Genomic DNA, 22407 nt, shown 5'->3' with positions numbered 1-22407 from the left:
TATATATATATATATATTTTAATGAGGACAATAAAGGGTCGATACATTCTTCAATCTTGAAATATTATATTATTTAATCCTTAATAAGCAAATAATGTCTTTAATTATTGCTCTTTAAATAGTTTAAATATTCAAGTTGCATGTACTGTATTTTCTATATATAGTATAAGCATATCTACTTATTTAATTTTACAAGTAAAAAGGTTTTTTTATTTCTCCATTTGATTTACTAATTTACATCATTGTTATTTATTGAATGTATGAGACGTATGATTTATGACTAAGCTATATAAGGAATTAACATTTTACAATCAAATTGCTTTTACGTAATTCGTCTAGATACATGTTCGTCGTGTTTAAATTTTATTTTTTAATGACCAAAGGCATATTCGTAGCGTTTAAATGGTAAGTTTGACAAGTGACCTTATCATAAATTATGGATCAATAAAGCCCATTATATTGAATCATATAAAATAATGCTAGTCGCGAGATATATTAAGAAAAATAAGCTTTAGAGGCATGTTTAAAATGAATGTTATCATCGATAAATACATATAAAATGAATAATATGATAGTCGTGAGTGGTAACGAGGATAAAGGAGTACATGTAATGTTTTATGTGTATTTCACATAGAAAAAAGACTAAGAAATTTAGAGTAATATATAACAATATAAAAAAATTACATAATATCAACTTTTTAAAACTAATGTGTTATAAGTTTGAAATATGACTAGTGCCACTAAGTTTGAAGATTAATCATATGCTGGAGATCATAGCATTAATTACCCTCATCCTCTTCTGATTAACAAATTAATTACAACGTTGGGTGAAAAGTCAAAAAAAAACAAAATAAAATACTCATGTTATAAATTTCGACAGCCATTTTATTTAAATATCATAATTCTCAGGGATGTATATGTCTTTAATGATTTTTAGAAAGTTTATCCGATTAGGATAATCTGAAAGGTAAAAGTTTCTTATACAAAAATAATGTATGTAACTACTTATTATATAATACAAGAATGTGTCATATTTTAGTGGACGCAAAATAATTAAAAAGTTATTTATTATTTAAAATATAACAGAAAATACTATTTAAATTAGGGAAATTATATGGAATATCAAATTATTCTTTTATTTGAAACTCGCAACAAACATTTCATATTTTTTTGTCATTCTATTTGTACACCAAAATATACAAATAGACCGACATACAAATGCAGAACCCATTTGTGAATCGAAATATATAAATGCAGGTGTCATTTATCTACCAAATATATAAATAGACCGAAATATAAAAACTCATTTATATACTAAGTATAACAAATGCAGGCTCCATTTGTATACCAAAATGTATAAACAGATCGAAATGCATAAATGCAAGACCATATGTATATCGATGCAGGACCCATTTATATATCAAAATATACAAATAGATCCATTTATATATCGAAATATACAAATAGACCAAAATATTTATTAGGTTTTGCTAAATCTCAAAATTTACTCAAATTATAGTATCATACCTCCAATGGTATACTTAAGTCTTTGAATTTTGTTATTCAAATATATAGAATATCTTATATTCCTTCCGTTTTAAATTAATATCATTTTAACTCATTTCATGTCCAATAAAGATAAAATATTATCAAGAAGAACTTGTATGAGTGATTATAAACCATTTTAGTAAGATAAATAAATATTTAAAAATTTTGTTATTAAATATATAAATATCTTATTGACTAAAAAAAATTGAATCAAGACCTTAAAAGTATATTTTCTTTTAGCTAAAGCAACAACTATTTTAAAACCAAAAAACTCCATATTAGTATATAATGATTATTATCCCTATCACCAGTACAAGTTATAAATTTTATAAATCTAAGATATCATAAGTCAATAGAACCAAATGTTTCCCATTTTTCGATACAAAAAATACTATGACTTTTATCCCATTTCAAGTTTCCAACAGATGGTTCTACCCTAGATTCTCGTGCCGTTATCATTTATTTATTTTACTTTTAAAAAGAAGTTCAATAAATGATTATATTATTTAATTTGGAAATTTTCCTTCTTATTGAGTAGTTCTAACCCAATACTCAAAGGGGTAACACGAAATTATACTTTATTCTTATACGATTATTGACAACTTCAATGTCAATTAATGAAAGAAATCACCTGTCCTAATTGGAGAGAGTATCATTTTTTTTCAGCTCTTTCAATATTCATTTTGAATCTTAAATTATAATATAAATATACTCCCTCCCTTCCTATATTACGTTTAAAAAATAATAATTTAAAAGATTAAATTACATTATATTAATTTAATATTTAAAAAAATTATATAAAAAAACTATAAATTACAATTTTTTTCATATCAGAAGTAAAAATATATATTGTAAAATATTAATTAAAATTCATATAGTTCGACTCTCAAAACGAAATCACGATAGGTAAAATGAACAAAAGAAATAGTATTATAAAAAATATGAGTTGACTAAATCTGAATTTTAACTTTATGAGTTCTGAATTTAATAGCGACGATTTCAAATACTCCCAACACTTTGAGAGCCGTTGAAAAGAATATTTCCTAGAGCAAAAAAAATAAATTAATATTGATAGTATAATATTTTAGTCATGTGACGATAACAATGACCAAAACAGCTGGTGAACCTATTTTTATAATTTTTGGTAATTAATATTTAACAAGTTTTTGTCACTATATATATATATATATATATGTAAGATGAAGTGGTGAGAGAAGAAAGTGTATAATTTGATGAAATGAAGAGAAGAAGAGATATGGAAGTAGAGTCAACAGAAATAACAATTGGTATTGAAGAACTATCTATGATGAAGCTCATCAAAGTCAAATTAATTAAACATGATCAACAACAAATTAGTGATGCTAATCATCATGATGATCATAAAGATTATAATTATCATATTCCTACTATGCCTTTTCTCTCTATCTCAAATTTAGTCCTTCAAGTTCTTGGTTAGTACTATATAATATTCCTTTTCTAAAAATTTTAATTCTAATGATTTTTGGATAATTATTGTGGATTTGGTTTGTTATTAATTGTTGTTTTATTGTGAAATGATTTGAATGAAGATAAGATAGGGCCGACAATGGCTGTGTTGAGACAAGACATATTTCAAAACATCCAAGTAAGTCCAATCACAGAAAATATCCTGTTTTAATTTAAATGTCATATTTTATTTCGATTTATAATAATATATTATATTATATATTTTTTAATTTAAAATTAGAATTATTTCTTATAATTAATGTTTAAGCCGAAGAATGGAAGAAATACTTTTATAAATAAAGATTTTTTTTATAATGACAAAATCGAGTTAATAGTTTTTAGATAGTTGTTACTTATCCTAATATATAATAATTTTAGAAATTATCTTTTCTTCTATATTTTGTTTTATTTTAAAATAAAAAAAACTTTTTGAAATAATATTAATAGAGTGATTACCTGAAAATTCAACCTTATAATAATGTCTGTTGTATGGTGTATTTTTTTTAATTTTTTTTAGAACTATGTAGATATGTTACTTTCATATGGTTTGTGTAAAACACACGATTAGGATTTTATTTCTGGGCCCCAAAGGCCAAAATTTCATCTTCACTTTTTATGGATAAATTGATGTTTTTTTTTTTTTAACTACGACTATACTTGTCTATTTTAGTTACTTTTCCAAATATATTATAAATACATATAGGAATAGTAATAGTCACATAGTAATATTTTTAGTTTCTTTATGAGAAATTAAAATTCTCTTATGATTTTTATTCACTTTATTGATCGTTACATTACATAATTTTGCCCTTCTTTGTTTGTTTCTAATACGTCATTGCGTACACATTAATTATAATTTGTTGTTTTTTAACATATAGTTTATTTGTGTATATCAAATGTATAGAAATTGGAAATGATGCATGATTCAGACCCTGCTCTCTACTCAAATATGGTTGAAATATTAAAGAAAGAGATGATTAGTGAAGGCAAAGGAACAAAGTGTCCTAAAACTTGTAGCAAAGCTCTTCTTTGGCTCACCAGGTAAATTAACACTTTGCATATTTTCACTTTCTTTTTTCTTTGGGTAGGACCTATTCAAGGTAGTGTTTTCTATCAAAAATTATTTCATATTTAGGGCTCGGATATGAAACCTCTGATTAAGAAAGGAACAACCTCATCCACTGCAGCACATCTTTCGATGGTCATTTTCTTTCTATATATATTCACTAAAAGTATTTAGAGAAGGTTCTTATAATTAAGGAGAACTAATAAAATATTATAGACACAAAACATAAATGGATGTCGAAAATTAGTGAAAATTATGTTTTGAACCTATAAATCCTACATAATGAAAATCAGTTGTACGTACATATAAAAGCTCAAACATAATTTGTAACTCATTAAATTTAAAATTCTTGATCTGTTTCTTTGATTTATATTTACGTGAATGTATGTACTTCTAAAAATTAGGATGGAATGCTAGTGTTAGTTCATGAATTTACTTTAAGGAGTTTAAATAATATACACTGGTCTTTCAGTGTATATAACTTTTACTTTATCATATATCATCATTAAGTGACATGTTTTATTTAAGATATCCTTTGAATGACTCGATAATGTACAATAAAGATGTAAAAATTGGTTTGAAGTTAGTAGTCTACAATATTGTATATATACTTGCAGATCCTTGGATTTCACCATAGCATTGTTACAACTACTGGCTGATGATTTAGAGAGGAATATGGTGCAAGCTGTTCAAGAATCTTACACTAACACCCTTAAGCCATGGCATGGATGGATCTCTTCAGCTGCCTTCAAGGTCATTCTATTCTTCTTCTTTTTTCTATATATGAGTATAGGGAAAGTCACAAATATGAGTATTTGTAGTTCGGCTAACTAGCTTACCAATATGGTTAAAATATACACAATGTAACCTTTCGGGGTGGTTCAGTGGTTTGAGTTTGGGACTTTCATGTTGGAGGTCTCAAGTTCGAAATCCCTTGCCAGCGAAAGCAAGAGATTTGTCTTCTGGGTCGAGCTCGTCGCACCAGGCTTGTCGGGTTTCCTTGTCATAAAAAAAATAAAAAATATACACAATATATACATTGATAGTGTATACATTGTGAATAGATATGTATATTTAGCATAAATATACACAACATATACATACTGTACATATTTTATAAACTAGTTGGACGAACTGTTTAGGATCGTAATTATCCCAAATATACACTCAGTGGCGGAGCCACATGTAGTGAAGGGGTGTCGACTGACACCCCTTCATCAGTAAATTACGTTGTGTAGCTAGAATTAAAATATTTTTTGTGTATATCTATATTACATACTGACACTCCTTGGCTTCTACATGATTTTATTTCTTTTTATTTTGACACTCCTCGAACCAAATTTTAGCTCCGCCACCGTATACACTACTTATGCATAAAATATGTGTATTATATGTGTGTGTGTTTATATACACACACCTTAGTATACTCAAAAAAATTGAGGCTATTATTTTGATGGGCCGCTATATAGAGTAAAAATATGTTATTAAGCTATTTTATGTGAAAATTAAACAAAAAACTATTCTGCAGGTAGGACTAAAGCTAGTGCCAGATAGCAAGGGCTTAATCACAATTCTGAAGGGAAAAGATAAAAATAATGACGATTTTAAGAAGGAATTGCGTACCTTCATTTCACTATTGGCACCTTTGTTAAAAGAAATTCACGAAGTTTTGGTAAGATCGATCTCAATATAATCTATTTCAGGGGAAAAAGGACAAATATATCCCCGAACTATCATAAATGGTATGCAGATATCTTGAGCATATAAATCATTTATATTAACAGATATACATGTGTTACTATCTTATCACCGACCCGACATTTATTAAATATCGGATCAACGAATAAGATTGCGCCACACGTCCTTAGTTAGACAGATGATATCTGCAAATCATTTATGATATTCAAAGATATATTTGTCGATTTCCCCCTTATTTTATAATTATATTTAACTCTACACTAATAATGATCCAATAACAATTACTATTTTCTTCTTAATTCTGCTAATTGTTTTGTTTAACCTTTACTTTGTAGGGTGAATATGGTCTTGATAGGTTAAAATCTACTTGAAGATGAAAGTGCATGCATGTTCAAGAAAATGTGACAAGCTAGTTGTAAATATAACTTTTTTTTCAGAGTTTTCTAACCATTATCCTTTTTTTGCTTGTTATGTAATATATACATCCCAAGTTCAGTTATGTAAACGTACACTTCATTTGGTACATATCTACGTACTTGTAAGCACCAAAATGGGATGTGTACCTTTTATTCTAATTCGCAATTTTAAGATTAGATTGTGTGGTTTGATGTAAACACCAGGTGCATATATATAAGTAATGCACCCGGTGTTTGCATCAAACGATTTAATAGAAAACATGTGTCTTGCATTATATAAACTTTTTACGGCTTAATTATAGAATTGATGTAACTATTTGTACCTTATGAACCATCTAAACAATGTCAAGAAACTATTATTCCCCTTCGTTTTAATTCGTTCGTTTATATTTTACTTGACTCGGGATATAAAAAAGTAAAATGTGGTGGTTTCAAACTAAAGATATATAGAAATTAAAATATACCAAAATGTCGTTTACACTAAAACTTCAAACGTGTCATGTGAAAAGTTGGTGCAATGAATATTTGAAGCGACTTTCGAATCATCGGATTCCGACCCAAAACAGAATCAAAGGACAAAAAAAGATTCTATGCACAGACGTGAAAGCTCTATCAAAAGAAAGATTCTAGCTTTTTTTTTTGTTTAGAGAGGAATGATTCCCTCGTCTTAGAACCGCCAGTTAAAGAGTTCTCTCTCCACACACTACATCAGAAATGAGATTTAGCGACAATCAATTAGCAGTTGCCGCTAAATATTTTTAGCATCAACTAGTAGTCTTTGTATATGTCTCTAAAAACTTTAGCGACATTGGATCTAATGACACTTAACTAATGCCGGTAAAAAAACTTAAACACTCTTTATTAATGTCTCTCTTTATTGCCGCTAAAAGTTGTTTTTGTTGTAGTGACAAGAAAAATGTATTCTTTTTTAAAACAGACTAAAAAAGGAAAGTTGGAAAAACAAATTGAAACGGAGGGAGTAAGAGTAAACTAGTTACTGCCTTTTTACTCAAGACACATACATTTTCAAACATACCATGCTTGTCTATTCCTAAATTACCTAAAGTTGAACCAGTAGGAGGATCATGAAGTGCAACTATTGCTGCTACAAGCCCAGCATTACTTGCTATACTTGGTTCTATGAACCATGGCTTACTTCTTTCGTCCGAGAAAACGTCATCCTTATTTGGTCCTGCATGTTGGGAAAGACAAGGCACTACCAAGAATGCCTGACAGGATAACAGCGGAAGAATACCCAAGTCTATACTTTTCCTTTTCGATTTGAACCAAGAGAAGACAAACAACCACAAGCAATATGATAGTAAGGCAGCAAGTAATTCAACCAAACAAATATAACAAGACAATAATAAACCAATCACACAAGACACCAAGATTTACGTGGAAAACCCTTCGATGTGAAGAGTAAAAAACCACGGGACCAAAAGCTCCACTATAATCACCAAGAGTTACAATATTGTTCTCCAAAATTGGCCACAAAACAAGTGCCAAACAACGAGCAACAACAAAATAAGATTGCACCAAATCTAGAGAATTAAAGGAGCAAAATCACCAATTTCGCAGCTACTGTTCACGACAGAAAAACTGAAGCTGCAGGCCACCAAATCCAACTCTGTCAGTTCCTAATCAAAGATTGAGATGAATATAATATGCTGTCCAAAAATCAGCTCAATCGGACAAGAAACGAAGCGGGAATCGCAATTTGAAGTTGGCTGTTAGGGCTGAATTTTGACTGCGAAAACTGCTCTCTTTCTCTCTTTTTGGCTGCTGAAAAAACTCTCTGTGTATATGAAAATAAGACCTAAATAGGCTTATATTTGCCTCATAAGAATGGGCCTATGGGCAAAAATGGGTTGGTCCAAATTGGGCTTTTATTTATCCACATAGGAAGGGAAAAAGGCCCATAACCCAACAATTCTCCCCCTCACGACTATGTGGAGGAGACCGCCATCCCGGCGACCATGCAACAATCTTCAAACTTCCCTCTTGGCAAAGCTTTAGTCATCATATCGGAACCATTGTCATTTGTATGAATCTTTTCAAGCTCAAGCAACTTAGAATCCAACACATCTCGAATCCAATGGTATCTCACATCAATGTGTTTAGACCGACCATGGAACGTAGAATTCTTGCCAAGATGTATAGCACTTTGACTGTCACAATAAAGCACATACCTCTCTTGAGCACAACCAAGTTCCCCCAAGAATCTCTTCATCCAAAGCAATTCTTTACAAGCTTCAACGACAGCAATAAGCTCAGCTTCTGTAGTAGATAGAGCAACACATTTTTGCAACCTAGATTGCCAAGACACAGCTCCCCCTGCAAAAGTAACCAAGTACCCTGAAGTAGACTTGCGAGTATCAACATCACCAGCCATGTCTGAATCAGTATAACCACAAAGAATAGGCTTCCCTGTACCAAAACACAAACTCAGACTAGAAGTGCCACAGAGATATCTCATAACCCACTTCACAGCATTCCAATGTTCTCTTCCCGGATTAGAAAGAAAACGGCTAACAACTCCAACAGCGTGAGCAATATCCGGTCTTGTACAAACCATCGCATACATCAAACTACCAACAGCTGAAGCATAAGGAACTTTCTTCATATCTTCCTTCTCATCATCACTAGAAGGACACTGTTTCGTGCTCAATTTGAAGTGCATAGCTAAAGGTGTACTGACAACCTTAGCTTTGTCCATGCTGAATCTGCGAAGTACTTTCTGAATGTACTTCTCTTGTGATAATACCAATTTCTTGGCCTTTCTATCACGGACAATCTGCATGCCAAGAATCTGCCTTGCTGGTCCTAAGTCTTTCATAGCAAAAGACTTACTCAACTCTTGCTTCAACTTCTGAATCCTGCAAGTATTATGACCAACAACAAGCATGTCATCAACATAAAGCAACACAATAATAAAGTCACCATCAGAGAACTTTTGCACAAAAACACAATGGTCTGAAGAAGTCTTCTTGAAGCCCTGCTGACTCATAAAAGAACCAAACTTCCTGTACCACTGCCTGGGAGCTTGTTTCAAACCATACAAGCTCTTCTTCAATTTGCAAACATAATTCTCTTTACCCTTGACTTCAAAACCTTCCGGTTGCTCCATATAAATTTCTTCATCTAAGTCACCATGGAGGAAAGCAGTTTTAACATCCATTTGCTCAACCTCTAAATCTAGACTTGCAGCCAAGCCTAGAACCACACGAATGGATGACATCTTCACAACTGGAGAGAATATCTCATCAAAATCAACTCCCCTTTTCTGATTAAATCCCTTGACAACTAATCTAGCTTTGTACCGTGGAACTGGATTACCATCTTCATGTTTCACCCGAAAAACCCACCTGTTTTTCAAAGCTTTTCTGTCTTTAGGTAACTTAACCAAATCAAAGGTATGATTATCATGCAAGGATTTAATCTCATCTTCCATAGCATCAAACCACCTTTCTTTTTCTTCACTTTCCATGGCCTCATCAAGACTCTCAGGTTCTCCCCCGTCAGTCAAGAGTACATACTCATTGGGAGAATAACGAGATGAAGGAATTCTCTCTCTACTAGATCGTCTGAGAGAACTCTCTGGAGCATCTATAATTGGTTGTTGGACAACCACATCATCTTGCACTGGAGCATCAACAACATCATGCCGGTCATTCTGAACATGATCACCATCTTCATTATCAACTTGATTTTCATCATTATGAAGATTTTCTTCCGGTGCAATAGTCAAAGGAACTGGATCAACATCAACTAAGCTCTCACTACTCTGAAAATCAGCCTTGTCAGCTTTGTCAAAATCTTCAATTGTTTGGTCTTCAAAGAACACAACATCACGGCTTCTAACAAGTTTCTTCTCAACAGGATCATAGAAACGATAGCCAAATTCATCTTGACCATAACCAATGAAGATACACTGCCTAGTTTTAACATCCAACTTTGACCTTTCATCCTTAGGAACATGTACAAAGGCTTTACACCCAAAGACTCTAAGATGATCATAAGAAACATTCTTACCAGTCCAAACTCTGTCAGGGACATCACCATCTAAAGCAACAGCAGGAGATAAATTGATAACATAAGCAGCAGTATTAAGTGCTTCTGCCCAAAAGGAATCTGACAGCTTAGCATCTGAAAGCATACATCTAACCCTCTCAACTAGAGTTCTGTTCATCCTCTCTGCTAAACCATTTAACTGAGGAGTCTTTGGAGGAGTTTTCTGATGCCTAATACCCTGCTCTCTGCAATATCTATCAAAAGGACCAATATACTCACCACCATTATCTGAGCGGATGCATTTCAATGTCTTCCCTGTTTGTCTTTCAACCAAGGCCTGAAAACTCTTGAACACATCAAGTACTTGATCCTTGGACTTCAAAGGAAATACCCAGAGTTTGCGAGAATGATCATCAATAAAAGTCACAAAGTAAAGTGCACCACCATGAGATCTTACCTTAAAAGGACCACACAAATCAGAATGTACCAACTCCAGCAAATCAAGCTTTCTTGAAGGCGGATGACTCTGAAAAGAAACTCTTTTCTGTTTACCGGCTAAGCAATGAACACATTTCTTCAACTTTGCTTGTTTCACTCCAGAAAGCAAATTTTTCTTAGCCAAACTATCAATCCCCTTCTCGCTCATATGACTCAGCCTTCTATGCCATAACTCTGATGAAGTATCATTCTCCACCAAATTTACCGAGTCTCTAGACATGGAGCCCTGAAATACATACAAGTTAGACAACTTGTCACCACGGGCCACAACCATCAAACCTCTAGTAAGCTTCCACTGGCCAACACCAAGTGTATTAACATAACCCTCATCATCAAGATATCCCACAGAAATCAAATTCAAGCGAACATCTGGAGCATGCTTGACATTATTGAGAACTAGTTTGGAACCATTGTTACTTTCCAAACAAACTGTCCCAATGCCAATAACTTCAACTTCATGATTATTGCCCATTTTCAACGTTCCAAAATTACCTGGAGTATAAGAAGAAAATAATTCCTTCTTTGGCGTGACATGAGAAGTAGCACCAGAATCCACAAACCAGCTAGACTCATCACGAACAAGATTAATGGCATTTGCATCACAAGAAACAAGAAGATCATCATTAGCAACAACAGCAACACGATTTTCATTATCGCCTTCTCTCTTTTGTTGTCTCATATCTCTCTTGTGCTTGTAACAATATTTCATGATATGCCCATTCTTGTGGCAATAGTCACATGTAATATTCTTGTATTTAGACTTTGACTTGCTTCTACTTTTACCTCTATCATTCTGACCTCTGGACTTGTTTCTCCCCCTATCTTCAGTAACCAAAACATCGGAGTGTGAAGCTGAAGAAGATGAGGCTTGAGATCTTCTTCTCATTTCTTCATTCAAGACACCACTCTTAGTATATTCCATGGTTACAACACCACTGGGAGCAGAATTAGTCAAAGAAACTCGAAGAGTTTCCCAAGAGTCTGGCAGAGTATTAAGAAGCCAAAGTCCCTGTATCTCATCATCAAACTTTACACCCATTCCGGACAGCTGGTCAAGAACACCCTGAAAATCATTAATATGATCAGAAATAGGAGTGCCCTCTTTATACCTGATATTCATTAATTGTTTCAATAGGAACAACTTGTTGTTGCCAGTCTTCGAAGCATAAAGTGTCTCGAGCTTGTCCCACAAACTTTTGGCATGTGTCTCATTCACAATATGATTTCTAACATTATCTTCAACCCATTGTCTAATATAGCCACAAACCTGCAGATGCTCAAATTCCCATTCTTCATCATTCAAAGACTGAGGCTTATTAGAAGCAAACACAGGTAAATGCATCTTCTTGACAAATAGAAGATCTTTCATCTTGCCTTTCCAAATATGATAGTTACTACCATTTAAACACACCATTTTGCTCATATTTGCCTCCATCATTCAAAACGACAATCAACAATAACCAATGCTCTGATACCACTTTGTTGGGAAAGACAAGGCACTAACCAAGAATGCCTGACAGGATAACAGCGGAAGAATACCCAAGTCTATACTTTCCCTTTTCGATTTGAACCAAGAGAAGACAAACAACCACAAGCAATATGATAGTAAGGCAGCAAGTAATTCAACCAAACAAATATAACAAGGCAATAATAAACCAATCACACAAGACACCAAGATTTACGTGGAAAACCCTTCGATGTGAAGAGTAAAAAACCACGGGACCAAAAGCTCCACTATAATCACCAAGAGTTACAATATTGTTCTCCAAAATTGGCCACAAAACAAGTGCCAAACAACGAGCAACAACAAAATAAGATTGCACCAAATCTAGAGAATTAAAGGAGCAAAATCACCAATTTCGCAGCTACTGTTCACGACAGCAAAACTGAAGCTGCAGGCCACCAAATCCAACTCTGTCAGTTCCTAATCAAAGATTGAGATGAAGATAATATGCTGTCCAAAAATCAGCTCAATCGGACAAGAAACGAAGCGGGAATCGCAATTTGAAGTTGGCTGTTAGGGCTGAATTTTGACTGCGAAAACTGCTCTCTTTCTCTCTTTTTGGCTGCTGAAAAAACTCTCTGTGTATATGAAAATAAGACCTAAATAGGCTTATATTTGCCTCATAAGAATGGGCCTATGGGCAAAAATGGGTTGGTCCAAATTGGGCTTTTATTTATCCACATAGGAAGGGAAAAAGGCCCATAACCCAACACTGCAACCATTGCTCCCAAGATGGTATTTGGATTGTCCCTTCTTGAATTGAGCCATTGATTCCCATCTGAACAATCACGTTGTTTCCCATCCCAAGGGATCGATGCAGCTCGATGATGAACTTGAACAGGATAGGTGTTACCACATCCAACCACATAACACATTTTCAAAGGGTTATCACCTAGTATGTAATTCACCTGTGACAAATATTGTTAAGACACAAACTTAGGCCTTTTTACATCAAGTACTATCCTAGTGAAATGCATACAATATGTTGTATGCATTCTACTTATAAGAAGGTGTAGCCTCATAAAGATACGCAAAAATTGGTACTTTTTTGAGGGGTATCACCTGTGATTGTGAGAATTGTTTTGAACTTTCCAAGGAAAAGACAGAATCAGAACACCTTCTGCTTGGTGTACGCAAAAGCTGGAGATAGTCGCTATATAGTTTGGTAAGAAAGGAAGATGTTGCAGCATATTGGAGTAATGCTGCATCAGTACTTGGCTTTAAAAGGATTAAATGCATCAATTTTGTAATATGAACATTGAAACATCACCTGCTGTTTTGCTGTACTTTGTATCAGAAGTATACGAACACATGAGCAAATCAATATTGTTCGTTGATGATATAATCAAAGACTCATATGGATAACCAAGATCCCGAGAGTACATTATCCTTGTAAGCAGTATCTATATAACAGTAGTAAGTTTTAGTATCAAATGAAATACATACAACAGAAAACATTATTTCTCATCAAGATTTTGTGTCAAGTTACCGATATAGCAGTAGTTTTGTTGTTCCAATCGAAGACGCCTTCATCAGAAGCTACCTCTTCCTTTACAGCTGAGGCAAAGTTTTCTGTTGCATACCTAAGGTAAGTTTTGTTTCCTGTTGCAAAAAATAACCAAAGTCCACCCCAAACCAATTCATCTTTGTAACTAGTTGAGTTATAAAATTGTCTAGCTTGTCCTCCACACTCATCATTCGTCGTGTACTTCCCTTTCTTCGCTGTTCTATTTGCTAGAATGAACAATTCCTCTGCTGTTTTCACCAATTCCTCTGAAATGTCCTTATCTTTTTTCAATACTAATGATGCAGTTGATATTGCTGCTATCACTTCCCCTGCTAAGTCTGAAGCAGTACTAATGTCACAAGCCGAAACAAGCCTCGGGTAGTTCATGTCTTCTGGCCTTTTCCAACAAGTTAGATCATTCTCAGCATTTGAATTATTCCCGGCAACCTGAAATCAACAAAGGATTGAAACTTTTATCCGAAAATATTAGACACAATGGTCCAAAGCACATCCGAACTATCACTTTTTTCACATGTTTCACACTTCAACTATCAGCAATTCCCTTTTCCTACCTGAACTATCATCATCTATGTACTAAAACAAGCCTAGTTGAGTATACGGTGAAGAGAGAACAATTGACAGATGAGATGTGAAACTCACGAAAAAGTAATAGTTCATGTCTGTTTTCAATGATTAACTCAAAATAGTCTTGAATTCGGATTCTTGATTAGTACCTGAGAGTAGATTTTATCTGAAGTTGTAGTAGAAGAATTATTTGGAGGAACAAAGAGTTAAAGCAAATATAAACTACCCCATTTGATTATATCTTTAACATGATCAGTTTCTCCAATATTTTCATACTTGTCATGATATTCAATCACTGTCCAGCTCAAAAGACTAACAGTATAAGCTTATATATAGTAAAACTAAATCTTTCTCATTGCTATTCCCATCATTCATCCCTGAATCCCCTCTAAAACTTATCAAACTATTCTCAACAAATCTCCCCGCTGCACGAATAATAAAAGATCATTTAACCAACCACCAAAAAAGGGAACAGAAGAAATGCATTTATAAACACAAAATTGTATGTACTATACATTTTTGAGCATCAAAGAAGAGAAGAGCTTTGTTAAGAGCAAGAGTGATGTTGTGGGAAGAGTCATGATGATGTTTTCTTGGATGATAAAAATGCTTAAGCAGAATAAAAGTAGGTATAATGAGAATTATCAAGGCTGATACAACGACGAATCGTTTGAAATGGATTTTATTTTTAACAAACAGGTTAAAATCAATAGATCTTGAGAATCTTGATTGTAAAGACTCAAAATTTTCACTTAAAGAAGATTCAGGGAGGAGATTGAAGTCCAATACTATCGAGTTCCAACGATTGGCAGAAGGAAGGAGGCGACCGGCCTCAGATATTGCACGAACATATTGAACAGAATTGAACTTTTCTGAGTTTGACATAGTTAAGTTTATGAAAGAAAATGAAATGAAATGAAGTTTTGATGATGTTTTACATTGCCTATGTGTGATGTAACTGAAAAGTATATAGTTGTAAATTACAACTTTAATTATGTGTTTGTATTTTTGCATGTAATCATTTTCTGTTAGTGCTGGCTTTGGCATCTTCATTGTATAGTTAGTTAGGAACAAACAAATAGAGGGAAAATTATGATGTTGTATTTAAGATCATATAAATAATTAAGAAGGTTTGTTTTTTAATATCTGAAATGTATAAAATTTATCTTTTAAAAAGATTTAGTAAATATAAAATTCATCTACTATTATATAAGTATAATATTTTTGAAAATTATATAGCGGTGGATGGTGGTTATAATGACTATGTCGATCGGGGATGTTGTTGGCTGATAGTGTGTTGTTATGGATAGAATGGTGATGGTTGTTGCTAGTAGTGGTTGATGGTGGTAATAGGTATCGGTAACTGATGATTGTGGTGGATGATAATGATCGTGGTGAATGTGTTATTAGTGGTTTACAATATATAATGGTAACTGATGATGATGATTGTTTGTAGTGTTAATGATGATTTGTGCTGATAAGTGTAAATGGTGGATAGTGATGATGATGACCAGTGGCAGAGCCAGATTTATCAGTAAAGGGTCCAAAAATTGAAGAAATAGATAAACGAAGTAACCGAATGGGGTTGGACATCTACTATATATACCTAAAATATTATTTTAATCATTTAAAAATGATAAAATTTTCCGCCGATGGAGATTTGAATGAATCCCCTAATAACAATGTGGCTCCGCCACTAATGATGACTGAATGTAGTAATTGACAACAATGGTTGATATGAATAAGGATGATGATCATTGTGGGTTATGAATGATGATAGTTGATAACGATGTGCAATGATCATGATAATTGATAACGATAAGCTATGACAATAACGGTGGATTGATGGAATTAGTGAACTACCATCTTTAGTTTTATGTTTGATAGACACCTTCAAATTCGAGTTTAAGACTTTGTTACATATTTTAATAACTATTATAATTGTAACATCAAAAAATCAAATGCACTTGATAGTCAAAATTCGAATTATTAAGAACTAGAGCTAATATTAAATAACTTGAGTAACTGAGATCTAAATGATCAGATGACTTTAATTAAGCGTAAATAATGACAACTTATTCAGATCTTAAAATCAAATAAACTTAATGATTGCGATCAAAATTACAAGATTAAAAGTTTTATTGAACACAAAAAAATGAGACCTAAATAGCTCCCCTTACTTTTATTTAAATTTGCATAAACAGTATTACAAGTACTAACAATCTTTCATAAGTATAAAAGATAATTAAATACATAAAACATAGTACTCAATAAAAGAATATCATAGAACACAAATACGTTTTATTTGAAATATTAAACAAACCATGTGCTTCAAAGGTAAGCTAAATAATTTTAGTAAAATAATAAAACATAGTAATAATAATTTCTTCTTATTTCATAAAAGGACATGTTGAAGCAACATTGCTTTCTCCTTTCACAAGTCCTCCCAGCAATTCTCCTCTATCAAAAAACATCTCTGCCTTTATAATCTTGTTACTCTCTTTATCCAACTGTTTCAACAAAATTAACATTTAATTATATATTATATAAATTTTAAAAAAAAATAAAGAAATATAGATGTTTTTTTGTTAATTACTTCAAATGTGCCAATTCCAAAGAGCTCAACAAGTTGTCCAGTTGGAGCATGTCCTTTAAATGGAGCATCCATGTAACCCCAATGCCTAAATTTGTAAACAATTCCTGGTGGTCCTGAATAAACATGAAGGATTTCGATCGCGAATCCGCGTAAAAATATTGATCTGAAAAGATTTTGTGATGATTCAAATGTTCCATCGTCAGGATTGTAGATTCTAACATTTTCTGGTAATGAAGTTTGTAGGAACATATTGTAGCTACCACCAAGCTTTGCAGATTCTGCTGGTGTCAATCCCTTTCGACCTGTCAGCGTATATAAATTAAATTCAAAATATATAATAGGGAGAATAAGTGCGGAATATCAGTGCAAAGCTAGAAGTCCAATTATAGATTCGATCAAACTCAGTAAATTAGGATATTTCATAGTTCATACTTCATACTTAGCTTGTATCAAGAAATTTATTTAAAATATTGTTTGCAACAAATTTTAAACATATGGAAAATAAATAAACCATACAAATAAAATATGAAGAAACATAAATTTTATTGATTAAGATAGCGGGTACAATTCTGTTGATTCCTTGATTCTACTCTCTTAGGATTTATCCATAATTCGAGGGCCGTTAGTGGCGTATTTCTCGAACTAGGATGATTTAGATTTGACCTATCCATATGAATAATCCATCAATTTATGGAGTATTCGAGATCTCGATCTCTTTATGGATTTTTCGAGATGCCTTTTAAGGGAATTTAGTACCCTTTATATAGGCATAAACTAGGGTTTAGGGTTGAGTAGCATCCAAGAATCCTAATCTGAATTGAACACAATTTGTAGAATCCCAACTCGAATTGAACGCATCTTTTAGAGTTCTACAAAATTTCAATGTCTACAAATATATAAATATTAGATTTAAAATTTAGTTATAATCACATATAAAATTATTTAATTACATATATACAATATTATATTCCCACATGGATGTGGACCATAACGTAATTAAATTGGTGATTCGCGTGTTTTGTTTGTTTATTGAAGAAAAACAAATAGAAGTTTTCTTATAGTTGTTATTCTCAAATTCAGGATTCATAAAAATAAATTTTTCACTCTATCTCTAACTTCGTTTATGATTTTTTTAAAGTACTCATTTTTTTCATCTTTTTAAGATAAAAGATCGCTAGAGAAAATTATTTCTAAAAATTTATTAAACATGAAAAAATTGTAACAATATATTTTTCTTCGTACCAAACATACCCTTAGGAAAGAGTAAGAGAAATTATGAGAAAAATGTACCATTAACACTAATTGTGAACTTGTTTGGATCCATAGTTTTGAGCTCATTAGGATCTGCCTTATGGACTATTTCCATTTCCCAAGTCTTCAATAGCCTTTGCACTTTCTCTTCAACTGATCCTTCAGCCCATACCTAAACATTTAAAACAATAAATCCACTATATATTATTATGTTAAAAATTCTAAAATTTAGTACTAATAATTGATCTGATTTTTCTTTATATAGGATATAACAAAACACATGAAATAATTAATAAGGTTCGTAATGACGAGACTGTTTCATCCTTAACTAAAAGTCTCGTGTTTGAATCTTGGACATTGAAAAAAATCCCTCAAGAGTCAAGCCTATAGTGGACAATTAGGATTTTGCCAGAGTTCCAATGTGGGTTTTCAACACCGAATGGAAACCAGAAAAAAAAAAAGATGATTAAATTGTGGAACTGTTTCATCCTTAATCAAAGGCTTCGTGTTCAAACTCTGGACATGGAAAAATCATTCAGGCCCAGCGGTAGGCGACCAGGATTTCGCCAGAGCTTTAATATGGGCTCCGAACACCGAGTGAGAAAACAAAAAAAAAAGATGACTAAAAAAAGAAGAAGAGAACATACATTAGTTCTTTCTTGTTCAAAGAGCTTATCAACAACATCATAAGTAGGAGGTCCATTTCTCCATTTGGTGTTTTTGAGTTCTTCATCACTCAAGTGATCTCTGAATTTATTTCCCCCTCCTATTATTGAACTTGCCATTTTGATTAATTTGATGATAACTAAAATGAAGCCTTCAAAGGAGCTTTTATAGATCAGAAAGCTAACGGTAATACTAATCATCACGTCTTAGACTTGACTAAAATAATCAGAGGCAAAGTTAAATTTTAATTTTAATTTTATGAATTCTGAATTATTAGAACGGCACTTCAAAACCAAAAAAAATTGGATTCTAAATTTAAATACATATACACATATTGTAATAAATTATCTAACATAAATATAGCAAAAATTACTGAGTTCGATCGAATTTGTAATCAGCTTCTACCAAAGCCGCCCATGCTTGGCTTTAGGGTAGTCAAATAGAAAAACATATTTTATGGAAGTGTCGTGGAAATAACATGTACTGAAATTCAAAATAGGATAATTATATTTTATTGACTTTTCCACGTTGATGTATTAACATACATCTAAGTTTTTAGGAGATGTCTTCTTACAATGAAAATCCGTATAATATCTAAGTTTAGGAATTTTAGTTGGACTAGGTAGTTAATTACATCAAATCAACCATTTAATCTCAAAAGTTAGGGATCAAAGAGAGGCTAGTAATTCATTACCCTACAAAAAAATCACTATTTCTCTAAATTTTCCACTTAAAATTGTTGAATGGTTTCATAAATAATTCGATTGAAATCGGTTATAATTGAAAAAATAATAGTGTTTTCATGCGTGAAACTTAGAATTTTTTTTTGATATTATTGTGAGAATCTATTTTTTGTTACGGGTTTTACTAGTGAGTTGATTCAGTAAAAAAAATAATGTAAAAATCATATTTTATAGCAAAAATTCGTTCAAAATCACGGTGATTTTCTTTTATATTTCTAATAGTGTTAATATGGGGAAAAAACGCATATGCAAAATAGATGTTCTTTTTTTTCATGTTTGAGTAGTTCAACCACCCATTTCATTCCAATAGTTTTAGTTAAAATAAACGTCATTGGTAATCCAAAAATATTTGAATAAAGGAAGGTTCATTGAACCTACTTTTGAAATTGCCATAATCCAAAAATATTTATGAGGAATTTAAAAAAATAATGCTTATGGTCTAATGGTATCTAGCCCTGCAGTATGTCTGCACGTATTTTGATAAAACAATCAACTACCTCTCAAGTTTTCACAGAAAAGCCTCAGACGAAGAGAAAAAGACTAATCATGTAGATTCGAGCTCGTAATCTACACAAGTGCTGAAGTTAGGTGTGAGTACCAAACAATACAGTACTCAACTAGCAAATCACTAAACACAAGGTAAAGCAAATAGAATACGAGTATTCCAATCATTCTAACCGAACCTCCACATATTATAATATGCACAGAGATGAGCCAACCTAAAAGTTCAGAACTACATAGTTCAATAACAATGCTTCTACAATTGCAGATCAACCACAATCAGTTATCAAGTTCATCAATCAAAGTTTTTAATCGTTTCCACTCTTCATAAAAAAACATACAAAGAATAACTCAAGTTGTATCTCAACACAAATAGTCTATCATCACAGTATTCCACAATCAATAATCTTAACAACATAGAATCAATAATCATCATTCATAAAGTCTAATGCAATAATGTGAAATGTAATATAAATTGATGCATGCATGTCCTACGATACACATTCGGTGAATCTCAGACTGAAAATCGATTGGAAATGCACAAGGTTCATATACTTGCCAAAAAAACCTCGAAATCAATATCACTCGCCAGAACAATTTTTCATCGTCGTCACTATCACCCAACCAAGTCATTTTTTATCAGTATAATCACAATAGATCTCGTCATAGTGTTTCAAAACTAATGCATATAGACATGTTCACACCAATAATGAAGAAATGACAATTCCATAACTATTTAAAATCACAACAATACAATTAAAGTGTTTCTCAATTAGCGGGCCAATATGACTACGCAAGTCATTCATCATATAACACACAACAATTACCAACAAAATGCAATTCCTTACTATCATCAAGAAAAATTCAAAAAGGAACAATTCAACTCATCACTAATTCTCATTACTCTACAACACATACAACACGATAAATAAGTGATTCTACTAGTTTTGACAAAGGTCTAATATTTCACTTGCCTTGAGAGCTAAATACTCAATCTGGCACTAGACATTTTCTCTTCCGAATGAATCTAAATCAACACAATCTATTTAAGCAAGTAGTCACAATAAGATTTCAAAACTTACAACACATATATCAAGCAATTTAGAAAACACGGTCAAATCGACCCAAAAACTTAAATCCAGAATTGAAGGTTAAACTTGATCACGAATACAAGCCGCGGATAAAATGACCCTTGGCGGACGTGATGGGTCTATCACGAACATGAAGGCCACCAAAATGAGCCGACCTTAGCTAACACAAGGGTCGGAAAACTCGACACCTCGCATACCCGATCAGATCTTCGCTAATGTAAAGGTCACCACAAAGGTCAACCCTTCGCGAACGCTAAACACAACATATATCAAACATCATAAAATCAGCCAATGCACAAGTCTCTGAATGAACCCTCAAAATTCGTTCGGAACCCCGTACACACAAACCAAATATGCTATCTAACTAAACTCAACATTCCAATTCGATGGAACCATTATAACAAGAATATGAGATTTGCTTGACTCGAAATCCGTAAAAAAATCCCAATAAACTAACATAATGCCTAAAAAGACAAACTAAGCTCAGAACTTCGGAAAATTCAATCAAGACCCCCCGTGCCTAAAAACAATTCCCCTAATTCGACGGGATTGACAAAAATTCGATCCGAGCATTCAAACCTCAAATGTAGACAAAATCAACCCAAAGACTAAAATATCATCAACTTTCAACTTAAGACCTCAAATCCATGAAATCACTCCAAATCTGAAACCAACGTCTCTCCTAGACCAAATTCTACATTCCCGAGTAGATGGAAAGTAACGGAAATTCATTGTGAGATTCGAAATTCCGATTGACTCGAAAAACTACTTTCAACAATTTTAAGCCTACCAAAACTAAAAACTTCTAAGAATCTCAACTTTTTACTGAAAATTCTAAAAGTGACCTTTCGGATCATTACATAAAACTTCTAAGAATCTCAACTTTTTACTGAAAATTCTAAAAGTGACCTTTCGGAACATTACATATGAATTGCGCTTTCTTTTTAAAGTTGTGTGCATCCTCGTTTCAGAGTGCTTGAAGGAGAATTATTCCGTCAAATATGTTCTAAAAATATAATATTGTGCGGAATTCGAGATAATACGAGAAAATATAAACGCGAAAAACAAAGACAACAGATTTACGTGGTTCACCAATAAATTGGCTACGTCCACGGGGAAGAGGGGGAGCAGTTTTATTATGGAGAGGCAAGAACAGAATTACAGAATAGGGTTTGCCATAGCGTCTATATATAGTGCTAAGCTACGCCCTAACAGGCTTGGGCCCAACATACAGAATT

General features: G+C 32.6%; 2 protein-coding genes and 1 pseudogene across 2 annotated transcripts; 1 reads left to right on the top strand and 2 right to left on the bottom strand.

Annotated features, from left to right (window-relative positions):
• The first annotated feature begins 2708 nt into the window (after positions 1-2708).
• LOC107017265 (glycolipid transfer protein 3-like) lies at positions 2709-6494 on the top strand. The gene is made up of 6 exons (XM_015217529.1): positions 2709-2999; positions 3117-3172; positions 3938-4074; positions 4717-4852; positions 5628-5771; positions 6133-6494. Exons 1-6 carry the CDS (start codon positions 2786-2788, stop codon positions 6166-6168), a joined length of 723 nt encoding a protein of 240 aa, XP_015073015.1. The 5' UTR covers positions 2709-2785; the 3' UTR covers positions 6169-6494.
• Positions 6495-13780: 7286 nt separating this feature from the next.
• On the bottom strand, positions 13781-15093 carry LOC114073881 (annotated as a pseudogene).
• Positions 15094-16477: 1384 nt separating this feature from the next.
• Positions 16478-19049, bottom strand: LOC107015870 (pathogen-related protein-like). Its single transcript, XM_015216289.2, has 4 exons — positions 18816-19049; positions 18208-18340; positions 16918-17219; positions 16478-16831 (listed from the first exon to the last, which is right to left on the bottom strand). The coding sequence occupies exons 1-4, from the start codon at positions 19032-19034 to the stop codon at positions 16712-16714; spliced, it is 774 nt and encodes a 257-aa protein (XP_015071775.1). The 5' UTR covers positions 19035-19049; the 3' UTR covers positions 16478-16711.
• Positions 19050-22407: the final 3358 nt, after the last annotated feature.

Source organism: Solanum pennellii, chromosome 4, assembly GCF_001406875.1.
Source record: "Solanum pennellii chromosome 4, SPENNV200".
NCBI lineage: Eukaryota > Viridiplantae > Streptophyta > Magnoliopsida > Solanales > Solanaceae > Solanum > Solanum pennellii.
The sequence above is the reverse complement of the archived record's forward strand: the minus strand, read 5'-3'. Positions and strand labels throughout refer to the sequence as shown.

Excerpts from the sequence above, each read along its gene's own strand:
- LOC107017265 (XM_015217529.1), top strand. The coding sequence starts at position 2,786 with ATGAAGAGAAGAAGAGATATGGAAGTAGAGTCAACAGAAATAACAATT. Across the intron at positions 3,000-3,116 it reads TTTAGTCCTTCAAGTTCTTG|ATAAGATAGGGCCGACAATG; the intron begins GTTAGTACTATA and ends ATTTGAATGAAG. Across the intron at positions 5,772-6,132 it reads AAGAAATTCACGAAGTTTTG|GGTGAATATGGTCTTGATAG; the intron begins GTAAGATCGATC and ends TTTACTTTGTAG.
- LOC107015870 (XM_015216289.2), bottom strand. The coding sequence starts at position 19,034 with ATGATTAGTATTACCGTTAGCTTTCTGATCTATAAAAGCTCCTTTGAA. Across the intron at positions 17,220-18,207 it reads GTTCACAATTAGTGTTAATG|GTCGAAAGGGATTGACACCA; the intron begins GTACATTTTTCT and ends ATACGCTGACAG. Across the intron at positions 16,832-16,917 it reads TTGGAATTGGCACATTTGAA|TTGGATAAAGAGAGTAACAA; the intron begins GTAATTAACAAA and ends TTGTTGAAACAG.